The sequence below is a fragment of the Bacillus rossius genome, chromosome 8 (assembly GCF_032445375.1).
Source record: "Bacillus rossius redtenbacheri isolate Brsri chromosome 8, Brsri_v3, whole genome shotgun sequence".
In the NCBI taxonomy this organism is placed as follows: Eukaryota; Metazoa; Arthropoda; class Insecta; order Phasmatodea; family Bacillidae; genus Bacillus; species Bacillus rossius.
In genome coordinates, this window is record NC_086336.1 from 38717839 (window position 1) to 38731107 (window position 13269).

Genomic DNA, 13269 nt, shown 5'->3' on the forward strand with positions numbered 1-13269 from the left:
TCATAAAGTGATTTTTGATAAGTCTAAACATTGTTGCAGGGAGTTCAAACAATTAGAATTGAAATACAAACAAAAATTATAACATTCTTGCCATATAAAATACATTCTTATTTTCTGCAAACTTAATAAATAGTATCTACAACTATCGTCTGAAATAATACTTAAAACCGTATTTACTCCTCCCCTCCTTTTTTTTTCAGGTATTAAAAATTACATTTAATAAAAGCAAAATTAAATACTGCCAAAACGCCCAAAACTTATTTAAACACCAATTTAATTTTGATCAAATGAAACAGCTGGCGGAACGTCGTGTATCTTTGTTCTAATGAGGGAGGGAGAGAGAGACAGCGAGTCCGCATGGGGGAGAGTAAGAGGCGTGGCTTAACCTCCCTCCTGCCAGCTAGCTGGTGGAGAAGGTATGTGAAAACGGTGAAAAAAAAAAAAGGGAGCAAAGGAAGGAAGAAAGGAAGGGTGTTGGCTGGTCTATTTTTAGTTTTACCCCTCCGCCGACCTAGGATGAGAAGCAACTGGCGCCCTCAAAAGAAAGAGAGGGAGGAAAAGAGAGAGACAAATGAGTGTTAGAAATACTAACAGCGCTTGCTGACTACGTAGGTACCTGCTTCACCCACTTCCCTTCCTCTTTCACTTCCCCCCTCTTCTTCACCGACAACACTGCACATCAACACAAGCGCGTGAGTCCAGCTTTCTTTATCTTTATGTCGTTTGAGATAGGACTAACTGCCTACGTCTGTCATGCCTTCAACAGTCCTACTGAGAGCGGACAAACTATAATACAAGTCTGTATCACTGCCGCTTACAAAATAACCTCCTGCCGCCCTACACAATACATGGCTTGCTGTTTGATGCATGCCAAGCTGCCCTGCCCTCAAATAAACCCAGAAAAACATGTTTTTAATTTTTTTCTCAAAAATTTTTGCAAAACAAAAACTCCTTTACGCGAGAAAATACTGTACGTCGACCAACCAATACTGTAAGGGATTTAAAAAATAGTGGTTATAGAACAGAACACTTCTTAACTACCTTACTAAATTCACTACCAAATGTAATACAATTTATCGAAAATCTTATGAATAGTATCTAAAACGTTTCTCTGAAACAAACTTTCGTACTGTTGAGAATATTATGTTGGAGTCATCCACAAAGCTAATGAGATACTTATTTTTACTGATTCTTCCGCATTATTCACGTATTCAATAAGACAGGACTATGCTTACTTGGGCAACCCCGATATTTGTTGTTTGGATATCAGATTTGACAATGCAGACCCAATCATTAAGGCAGAGCAGAATGGGTACTATATGCTTCATGTCATTAAGATAAAACTGTAATAATTTGTGTGTTTTTAAACTATTCCCAGTTAAAATTCTTTTTTTTATTCAACATTATATTTTGATTAATTGTGTCTGTTGTGTTAGATGCTTTACAAAAAATTCCTATTGATTCATCATCAATTGCCTTGTATCTGTAGCTTTTATAAAAAAATCAGCGAAATCTGTTTCAGTGCTTCTAGCTGTTGTAAATGTGATAGTATTTCATAATTTTCATACATATAATTTTAACACATTGTTCAAATATTTTTGCGAAACTAGACGTAACTGCTATCAGACAATAATTTTATATAATGGATTTATTGCCTTTCTTATGCAGAGAAATAGTTCTTGCAGTTTGAAGATATTATGGAAAGATTCCAGTAGTAAAAGATGAGTTTATTATAGGAAATAAAGGAACGTATATACCATTAGAAAACCAACTATAAAAAATTAAATTATAAAAATTAAAAATCGCTTTACTACACATAAATTACAATTTTTAAATTGCCAAAATTACAATAACATTCAAAATATTAGGTGACCTGATACTCACAGAGCGGACCATGGGGCGAAAGAGGACGTGTGTTGCTGTAAAAAGTAAAATAAAGAAAATATATTTATGCAGTTTTGAAACCAAATAATTAAAATGTGTTAGTAAACACTGCACGCTTGTAAGCGTACAACTGTTTCATTGGTATGGTACAGTTTTACTAGTACAGCTTTCAGATTCCTGACCACATAATTTACCTAGTTTTCTTACGTACAATATATTTTGAATGTATATTATATAATACGTCACGTTTGATTCACGAAATAGGACTATTAATATAAATACAATAAATTTTGCTATGATAGAGAATCAAATGTTAGAAATTAAAGTTCTACAGAGTACCGTAAAATCAAATCTGTGAAATATTAAGGGGAAAAAGTTTCAGTGTTCAATATAGTTCAAAGGAAATGGAAGAGTTTTCGTCGATTAGCTTCTTTCTATCTTCAAAATACAATGGCTTACTGTCACCGACACCAGTTTTGTAGTCCTCTGCGATAGTTGGAACATCTAGCGGGTAAACTCTACACTCATCATGCCTGCCGTCTAGCGGCGTAATGCTAAACTCACACATCATTCATCTATTTCACGAGCTACACGCGTCCGTTAAATAACAAGTTTTAAACTCAAATAATTTAAATTCTGTACGGTATGCAATCATTTAAGTGACATAGAATTGTTCAGGATACTTAATTTACATTGTGTGCAAAGCAAAAGCCTTGTACAGTTTTTATAAATACCCAATATTTAGTTTTAAAATTTTCTTAATTAAAAATTAATAAAAAATAATTTTTTGAGAAAATGTTTTTCATCATATTTAAAAATTCAAAGTTTTCTTTACAAAACTATGGCTTTACATTTGTTTACTTACAATGATATTCACGGGAGATAATTTCCCTCGTGGCTGCAAAACTATGGATCTTAGTCTTAATAAAGATACTTGCCCTTAAGGTTAGAATTACTGGACACACCACCTTGTTCTATCTCCTATGTCTTATACTTCAAAATCTTAATGCTTTAATAATTTTAAAATTTCTGTTAATAATCCTATTATTGGACAAATGTCAATATCTGTTTTGAAGGTTCTGCATTGGTTTAGTTCTAAGAATCCTGCAGCTGAGATTCAGTATCTTGTATTCAATGCTTCAAAAATCATAAAATACCTTTCATAGTAGAGTTCTTAAATAATTCATTTTATTTACACACTGCAAAGTAATTGTAGCTAGGGAAATGTAAAAACAAACTATTTTTAATGTAGAATTGTATTAATAAATGTAGATACGTGTTAAATTTAGGTCTAAAAATTAAAAAGATGAGGTATTTGTAGTTATTACTTGTATATGTTTAAGAAACAGCTTTATTGTATACTGGGATGAAAATTTTATCCAGGATTAATAAAAGTACCATGTTCCTTTAAAACAATAAAAAAATTGTAATTAATTTCACTTAATTAATTTTGCATTAACAACTTAAGTAAAGGTAAACAAAGGAACAGGGCTAAACATACGTAAAACACATTTTATCGTTTTCACTTAACTTTAACAATTATTTCTCGGCATAAACTATAAATTTCGAAAATGTAAAAAAAAACTACAAGTTAGGTTAGTTCCTTTTTTTCTCACTGATTTTTTGTAAGTTTTCCGGTAAACAAAGTTATTCTCCACTAAAAAAACCACGTGTCCCATCAAGTACTTAAAAAAAAGTAAAACTTACCATATTTACCTGCAGATGGATTATCCCTGCCTATGGGTGGCATAATTTTGGGCAAAAAAATTCTAACATTTTCATAAGGATCACTCTCCAACATTGATTGCACCATAAATCTGTTTCCAGTAGAATATAACTGAAGTCTTTATGGTTGGTGTCTCCGCTTATTTGTTGCCTTTGTGGCTCAAGAATACTTTTTTATACTCATATTTCCCTTCCTGCCTATTGTATTTTTTTTATATTGTCTGCTTCCTCAAGAGAGGAGAGACTGCACTTGTTCTTTTTTTTTTTAAACTGTTCCTCCTATAAAAAAAGACTGCCCTTTTCAGCAGTTTTGTTATGGAATGTTGCAGTTGAAAGCATGGGAAATCCCACGCCAAAAACAATGTTTGAATTCAATTGTGTCACAAAAACCTGTGGTAGGTAGGCGTGATTGTGTAACAGTGTTAGTTCAAGGACATTTACCATTTACCATTTACAATGATGAGAGGGGGAGGGAGTACCACAATAACTACTGTATGGCCACACTGCACTCACACATGCACAACCCCCCTCCCACCTCTTTTTTTCTCTCTGCATAATCCTTTATCTATCTCGGTCTCTGCCTGGTTTATTTTTAAATTTTCGTCTCTTGCCAAGCACTAGACTATTAAACAATTTATACTTAAACGCAACATATTTTCTAAAACCTGACACAGGCTTGTTATTTTGGCACATATTCAACCACACAGTGCAATTATATATATATATTTTTTACCCAAAATGACAAAATTGGCATAAGGGTTGCAGTACATGTTACTAAACAAAAAATCGCATAAAATGTGCTACCCATGTGGGTAAATATGGTATAACCAGGTATAATTTAAACAACTTAAGATTTAATAAACAAGATGTATAACTCTGCATTGTAGACACAGTACCAACAGCATGGTCAAAGAGACCAAATATCACATTTGAGGCTTTCATATATAACATTGATTTGTGCTGTAGTAAAAAAAATACTATGTTAAAACATAAAAATACTTTTGTTATTGAATTTTTTTTACTGTGTTACAAATCTTTGACCAGCTGTGACATTTTCAGAAATGGCTTCGATCATCTTGTGAAAACAGCTGTATTTCACGCCAGTGTTTTTTTCTTCAAAATTTTTTAAATTTTGCTGAAAAAACTTTAAAAACCAGCTAGCTAACCTTGTAATTTTTCAGTTTTTTCATGGTTCATGATTTTTTGAGGCCCTCAATATCAATACATTTGCATGCAAAAACCACCGCTTAAAGAGTTTACAACTGTGTGCATTGTCTTATTACTCTTTTGTTATTAATCATCTTGGCATTTTTTTCTTAGCAGTTGGTGTACATTTCTGCACTATTCTGCTCTATGTGCTGTACAGTTATGTTTCATGTTGATTGTGTGATTTTACTACAATTGTGTATTCTGATCACAAACATTTGCCCATTTGGTCAATAAATACACAAGAATATAAGCAGTATCATTTGCACAGTTTTCTCCACTGCATAACTATTAGTTACATATAAATAAATAAAACATGTGTTTGTTAACTTATGAGAGTACATCATTCAAGGATCACTTAAGTCAGTGTTTGAGTTAGAAAAAACTGAATTTTTACGTTCTTAATTATTTTATACTTTGGGTGTTCGTGTTTACTATAGCTTTAAAATTTGGGTTCCTTGAGTTTGGCTCAACTAAAAATTTATGACTGGCTTAACTGAAATGAGTGAAGGGAAGCTGGTTTTATTATTATTATTATAAAAAAAGAGCATGGGAAAGCGGGAGATCATGGTATTGAGAGAGAAGGGGAGAGAGAATGAATAAGAAAGAGCATGTAAGTGAGAAGAGCACAAAGGAGAGTGTGTAAGAGAGAGCACAAGTGCAAGCGAGCACAAGTGAGAAAACAAAGGTGAGAGAGCTTGGGGGAGAGAGAGAGAATACAAGTGCAAGAGAGATGCGGAGATAGATAACGAGTAGGACAGTGCAAAAGAGAGCACGTAAACGAGTGTGGGAGGGGGGTGGGGTTTTTAGTCAGTGCAGTAGAGAGAGAGAGATAGTGAGATAGTGCATGAGTGCAAGGAAGAGATCATACAAGTGCAGGAGAGCACGAATGTGTGTGAGAGAACATGATTTAAGGGAGATAGCACATTGTAAAAGAGTGAGCATGTGTACATGAAATAGATTGGGCATAAGAGTTGAATGGTGGGTTGAGGGATATCATAAAAGGAGGGGTTGTGTTCAGTGGTGTGGAAATAATTGATTTGAAAGAATAATTGTGAAGTTAGATGTTAATGGTTTCTCCAGTAATATTTAATTTTAAGTGGAAGGTTTCACAAATAAATACATTAACTAAACAATACGTACAGTTCTCAAGGCACATGCATAGAATTATTGTATTCAAGGGACATACTCTGTAATGACTTTAGAGTTACTCATGTAGGGTATACTTATTTCCAAACAATTAAATGTGCAGAAACGCTAAGACATTCCTAAAAACTAGGGGAATCTCACTTTAGTCTACGCTTGACTATGGGCAGGCTTGTCTGTCTGAGCACTGTTCCAATACTAATACCTGGTAAGAGGTATCGGCAGATATTCATGTCTTTGACAAGATGGCCGACTGGTGACGTAACATCACGTCTGGCTGCTGCAATTACAGAGAGATTGCCTTCCTTTTTCCTTCTATATGTTCACATGATGTTGCAGGGTATCCACATTATGAAAATTCAAGGAAGTGGAAATTGGTCAGGGGAATTCTCCCATGATAGTAATTAGGGAAGAATATCATGCTCCAGATGTTCTAGTGCATAGTTATATATCTGACATTAGATACCGGAACAGAAATGAACAAATGATTCACATGGAAAAGGTTGTTAAATGAATGGTGCAATGAAAAAAGAAAATCACAGGCCTGACAGGATTGATGTGAACCAAGTGGTGATACACAAATAAGCACTTTAATTTAAAAAATAAAAATTTGTAATTAACCAGACAGTAATATCGGTTTCACAGCAAGTAAAGGATGGTTTGGAAAGTTTGTGGAAAGGTATGCTATGTGAGTTGCAAGTCACGCCCGGGTGGGCAAGTCAACCAGCTGACTGACGATAACTATCTCCCATTACACGGAGTCGTATTTGTCATACAAAGTATTTGATGGTAGGCTTATGAAGATTTATCGCTGAATGTTATTCTACTTGTTTGTATTACGTAAAGAATATTTTCCTACACATTTTGGAACACATTAATTAAATTAGCCTTGCTATTTATGGAGTACAATGCTTCAGAATACGCGATTTCGGATAACACAGACAATTTTAGGAATGCATGGGTCATGCTAAGTGAGGGATTGGTGTATAATAATTTAGTGGGTACTTGGCCAGTTTGGTTTTGTTCTGGCTCTTCTAATAGGTTCTTAAATCCAGTGCACATATTTTGTCACGAGCATATTGTGGTTGTGGCCACCTATACCTATTCTATTGTTATATTTTGCCCTAAGCTGAAGGTCTGCGTTGCATTACTAGTTCAGTATAAGTGAATAGTTTTTATGCAAGTGTGGTATCTTTATTGTGTATTGTGTATATTTGGTTATCATTCAAACCAATGTGACTGACGTGAGGGGCTGTTATCCACAGAGAGGGTGATGCTGGAAGGAAGAAATATTGGAAGAAAGGTGATGACAAAGAGGTAAGATTACACATACTACACAATGATTTGCCACTTTGGTATGGAAAGTTCAGTTCTGAAATATCCTTAAATATTTATACATTTGTTTAATAGTGTTTTGATAAAAAAAAATTACTTACACATTCTTATGATTTTAATTTCCTATTTTTATACTGTTTACTTTTTTTTTTTTGCAAATTTTATTTACCGATTATATCAAACAAGTTTATTGCATTTTGTAGGACATATTATTTAATGGCGGCTGCCAGTCTGAGCTTACCTGATAGTCATAATTGACCATTCATAGGTGGTAATACTGATCCTGATTATTTTAGTATGTTTCAAATAAAATAGAAAATGAATTAAGGAATTACCCTGGTCTTCAGAATTCTGATTTTTCACAATTCTTTTTTCAAAATCTTTAGTATTTTGTGTAAATATAAACCTCCGCTCACTGATGGTGTCCCATTCGCAGAGCTGCCAACCATTGCGGATTTAACACGGAATTACGGAAAATTGCTTGTTTATTACGGAAACCTGGCTTTGTGCTGCACAGTGACGGAAAAAAATTCTGTTTCTGGTGTGCATGTTTCGTGAACGCTGTTCGAATATATTACATGGTTGCGCAAATAACGGAACTAGTAAGTGTGCGCATGTACTGTCGAAATAAGTAGATTAATTCTCATGTTTTGAGATAATGGGATGGTATTACGTCTGTTGTACGATACAACTAGTACATATTCTCGGACTTTTCGTTTGTTGGCTACTTACATCACGATAATTTTTGTACGGTACTTTGGCTAACCTGTGTTGTTTTAATTTATTTCTTGAAAGCCATTTTTTTCATCAAAGTGTTTTTGACTTGTCTACAGACGTGAAAATTTGTTATGTTTTTCGATAGTGTTCTTCAGTGCCGGTTGTAGAAATGAAGCGTGTGAAAGAACAATGTGTATCTCGGGGGGGGGGGGGGGGGGTGTGAACGCAATTCTTCAGAATTTTTGACCTAACTATTCAAAAGAATGGCCATGCTTGTCGTCTTCAAATGTTTCGGAACGCCATGCATTTGTAATGTATGCACGTGTGATTTTTTGATTGCACATCAAGGAAGGGATGACTATAAGACGGCACATTGAATCAAAGAAACATGCGGAACATGTTATAGCCATGACGAGCAATAAATCTATATCGTCGTTTTTTCGTTATATCTGAAGAAACTAAAGTAACGAACATAGTTATTGTTTACAATTTATTTTGTTTGTCTTCTGTTGTTTGTTTACATGACTGTTCTTATCCAATCAGGATACAAGAAGCAAATAAAAAGACAAGTTATTCAAAAGTTTAACTTTGAATACTTTGTATTGAAGATTCAAAATTTCCTATAAAATTATTGACATTTCTTACATATTCAGATGATTGTATTGTTCAAATAGTTTTTTTTTTTTTTTCTTGATTCATTAATTTGCATTGTATTCATATACATAGGCCTATATTTTTCATTTTTTTGCATATTATTGTCCTTGTTTTATCTTGTCATAATTCCCTAGGAAAAATTTATCGTGCATGATTTACGCATACTTTTTTCATATAATTGTCATTACTGATCGGTGTGATTTGAGGTTGGCAGCTCTGCATTCGGGCCGCAAGGACTTGGTTACATGATGGTAGGTAATGCAGTGTGTGTTGGCTGTAGCTTAACTGTGTGGCATTATGGAAAATTGAACTTGTTTCAGTATGATGATGACGAAGATGAAGATTCTAAGTATGCTGGTATCCCAAGTGTCCTCTTTTATTGCCATGTATGCAAGAAGCACATGTGGGATGGCCATGTAAGTACAGTTTGAATGTGATGTGTGTACATTATGTCTTTCAAATAATCTTTCAGTTAAAGTGAAATGTGTTTGTGTTTCAGTCATTTGAAAATCATCTTAAAGGCAGAACTCATGTTCTCATGATGGAAAAGTTAGAAGAGAGCTACAAGATAAAAGTTGAGCTCATGAGACATGAACAAAAGGTAGGTGTTAGTTGGAAAGATGTTATTGTTTTGTTTTGACAGTTAATATTTTTTATTGTTGTCATAGTTATGCAAGCCTTAATAAACTTTTGCGTTAAGTTTCTTAAAATAAACTCATTCTTAGATAATGTCATACTTGAACTAAACTTTTAGATGAGCGTACAGTCAGCATTCGCATTGAGACTTTAACAAGGTGAAGGCACAAAGTGGGAACTTCACTTCTGGATGAGACTCAGTGTATTGGTAGCATACCTTTAGGGTGTTCACCCTTAAAATAAAATAGCGCATTCACCAGCCAATTCTGAGAAAAAACACTTCTGAAAATATAAGTACGTGTATAAACTAGATAAATTTCACTCCGGCCAACGTTGCAATGGCCTAGGTGGTAATGTTCTTGCTTGCCGCCCAGATGCTCTGGTTTTGATTCTCACTGTTACTAAGTTTTTAATAATTTAAAAAAATTGACCGTTTACTAATTTTATTAATTTATATAATATTTTATTTGTTTAAAAATATTTTTTTAGATATACAGTAAAACTCTGTTATGACTAGTGATGGGTCAATTCCTGTTTTTTCTCGGTTCGGTACCGGTTCTTAAAAATCGGTTCTCGGTTCTGACTTAAACAATAAAATAAATATTATTCACACATTATTTATGAGGTGTTTTAAGTAATAAACTATTTATTGTTTTGGCTACAAAAAAAAAAGCAGTTTCAAGCTACAGTAAACACACAACCTATTAAAAATGTAATATTAATAAAAAAATTCGAAATAATATAGAGAACACTTAATAAAACTAAAATTTACTATATCAATCTAGTAATTACCTCAAGAAATCTACATACACCCTCCTTTAAAACATAGGAATAAAAAGAAAATGTTACAATAATGGAAATAAATACAATGATGGTGAACTTTCAAAGTATTAAAATATTAAATTGTCCATCAAACTTATTGCCTACATTGAATTCAGTTTGTTTGCACAGTCAACAGTAAATTACTGCCACACTTCTGATGCCATTTGTTACACAATTTGTTCTATTTGGCCAGAATAATTATATTTTAGAAGTGTCCACAAGCATTTCGTTTGGCCAGCCAATATTAAAATACATCTACACATCCATACACCACTTTACTAAAAAAAAAAAAAAAAAACTCCCCCCTTCAAAGCAATCGTGTTTACCTAAAAAAGAACGTTACTAGCCATTATACTAGATGGCTGCAGATGCAGTGAACTTACAGTAGAAAGCACTGCACAAAAAGCATAAAATTTTAGAATGCCGAAAATTGTAATGCAAAATTTGAATCAATCATTAATTCTATTAAACAAATATTCTGTGGAATTTTGCACTTTTAATTGTTCTTTATACACCCTTACTTACATGTCAACGACTCAATTAACTACCTATTTTTAAAAATAAATTGAAACAAACATGGCGAATTTCTGTTCTTACATCTCTGGTGAGGCACGTTATAGAGTTGCACACATCTATGAACTACATACATCTATGGCACCTTCAACTGTTATGTTTTGATTGTATAACGTACTTTGTTTACAGATGTGACGAGAACATTAAATATTTTCACGTGTAATTTATTTTATAGTTAGAGATGAATATTATTCCACAGAAGTCCAAAAATATAATTCATATGTGGATTGGACGTGAGTTGAGCCATTTCATGCTGCAGTTAAGTTGTAGTGAAGGACTATTTTCGTAAAGGGTTTTGCTATACTGCCGGTACCGGTACTGGCACCGAAATTTTAGCTGCGGTTCTCTGTGCCGGTTAAAATACTGAGAACCGGTACCGACCCATCCCTAGTTATGACATTTTTCAAGGGACTGATTGATAAAAACTTTTAAACAGGGAAAGCTTCTTAAAAAGGAAATAGTAAAGATCAGTTGCTACATTAAAAAAAAAATATATATATATATGACATACTTAAGTCATGCGCTGTTTGTTCAGCTTTCTCTTTTAACATTTGACCATTTGTGGGTATTCCATTACCACAAATATTTGTTGTTGGTTAAAAGCCTCGCATTACTTTTAAATGTTTATTATGGAATTAAGTAATGCATAAAATCTCTCTGGTTGTTAAAAGTGGTCACAGTGAAAACTTAATAACAAATATTTAATGCAATCTTAGATTGATTCACTATATTCACTATATGATTTATTTATTTTTTAAAGAGTTGTAAGAATTTGTATTGTAAAAGGTAAAATTTAAGAAAAAATAAATAACATAACATAAGCACTTTGTTTAGAAAAGGAAACATTTAAACTAGAAATTAAACAGTATTAAAATATTGCTAACACTTTCCAGCTGTAATTTTTTACAAAAACAAAGTCCTCTTTTAAATATAAAAACTGTTCAATTTGACTACGCTTAATGTTTGACTGCATGATTAGTTAGTACCTTTGTGCAACTTGACTATGATCAACAATGAGAAAGAAATATTTAGACATGGTCTAGCTCGAGACAGAATAAAGAGAGTTTAACCCTTCTGCTCATTGTAATCTTAATAAATTTAAAGTAAATTATTTTGCATTCAAAGAAAGAATGTTATAAATGTTATGTTTCATATTGCAGGTAGCAGAACAACAGCGGGAGATTGAGATGGACAGAATGAAGCGTCAGGGCAAGAAGTTCCATCTTGGTGTTCAGGAGTTCTGCACCATGTGCGACTTGTCTTTCTTCGGAAGCTTAGTCACACATCGCAAGCAGGAGAAGCATCAGGTATTGTTTGAATTTTTTATGATAAGCAATATCATTAAACTAATGTTTGATTTATTAGTAGTTTTTTTATGTCGAGCTTAGAATTAATTGATAACTTATTTTAGATAATTTTTTATCTGTAATTTAAGGTAATCTTTCAGTTTAAAACATATGTATAGAACAAATTTAGCTGTTGCTTTTGGCAACTTTTAACTCTAGCATATTATAATGCTTGGTTAGTGCCAGACCTATTTACTATTATGCCCTGTTATCTGTTGTGGTTCGTGATAATCCATGTTGAATTACAATGCTTTTATGCTGACAACAGAGCAAATTGTGTTATTGTTAATAAACTTGAACCATTAAGTTTGTAGAGTTAAGTTATGTTACCTAATAAAGATCATGTGAATACTGTGATTTATTTAAGGAAGATAAAAATGAATTATGATTACATATTAGCTTCAGCGATATAATTTTTAGGAGTGGTAAATTTGTGTTTAAAATTGTAGGCCTAATGTTGAAAAAGTTTTTTTTTTTTTTTTTAATTGATATACAATTTTCTGTGCATTTCAAGCTACAAAAACATTTCTGCTTTCATTTATAATACAGAAATTTAATTTTGTGCTTGCTGAATTTATAATGTTTTATTTTGAACAAAATGGCGTAGTAGCAGTTTTACTAAATAATCTGTACATATCAGTATTGAATCTTTAATAAGAATAAGTGTGTTACTGTTACATTCATGTAGACAAGTTCTTTTATACACTTGGTTTTTATGATACTCAAAGTTTGCTGATTATTGGTTTCAATAGAGGGATAGAAAATAATTTTTAAGTAGCCCTGTGTTTTATTTGTAACTGTAGTCACTTTTAATATTATATTCTAATTCCTTGTGTACTGTTTTTCAGCAATTAAAAAGTTTCCTGCATCCCCGGTGTTTGCCATGTGCAAAAGAATTCCCTACTCGTGTTGAATGGGATCATCATAAGTTAACACCATATCATCTGAAGGTAAAAACATTTTAACTACGTATTAATTTTTCTTTAGATTTGGGTATAAATTTTTAATTTGGAACTCGAAAAAGAAGATTTGTATTTGATGAAGTAACTATAGTGCAAGGCTGCGATTGTTTCTCACTTAAATCCTGGACTCAACACTTAAAATCTTGGAAAATCCTGGCTATCTAAATAAAATATATTCTACACCAAAATTTTACCCAGGAACCTTACCAAAAATTGACTTGTTTTTGTTGCTAAAAGACTGGTAAACTAAAAATAGCTCAATT

At 32.8% G+C, this 13269-nt stretch overlaps 1 protein-coding gene across 2 annotated transcripts in view; it reads left to right on the forward strand.

The window, feature by feature from the left end:
• LOC134534762 (zinc finger protein on ecdysone puffs) overlaps positions 1 to 13269 on the forward strand; it is a 66954-nt gene that overhangs the window by 23335 nt on the left and 30350 nt on the right. For both annotated transcript variants that reach the window (XM_063373301.1, XM_063373302.1), the window contains exons 5-9: positions 7227 to 7278; positions 8988 to 9083; positions 9167 to 9268; positions 11859 to 12005; positions 12893 to 12994. In XM_063373301.1, the coding sequence (XP_063229371.1) occupies positions 7227 to 7278; positions 8988 to 9083; positions 9167 to 9268; positions 11859 to 12005; positions 12893 to 12994 (499 nt within the window). The remainder of the gene's footprint in view (positions 1 to 7226; positions 7279 to 8987; positions 9084 to 9166; positions 9269 to 11858; positions 12006 to 12892; positions 12995 to 13269) is intronic.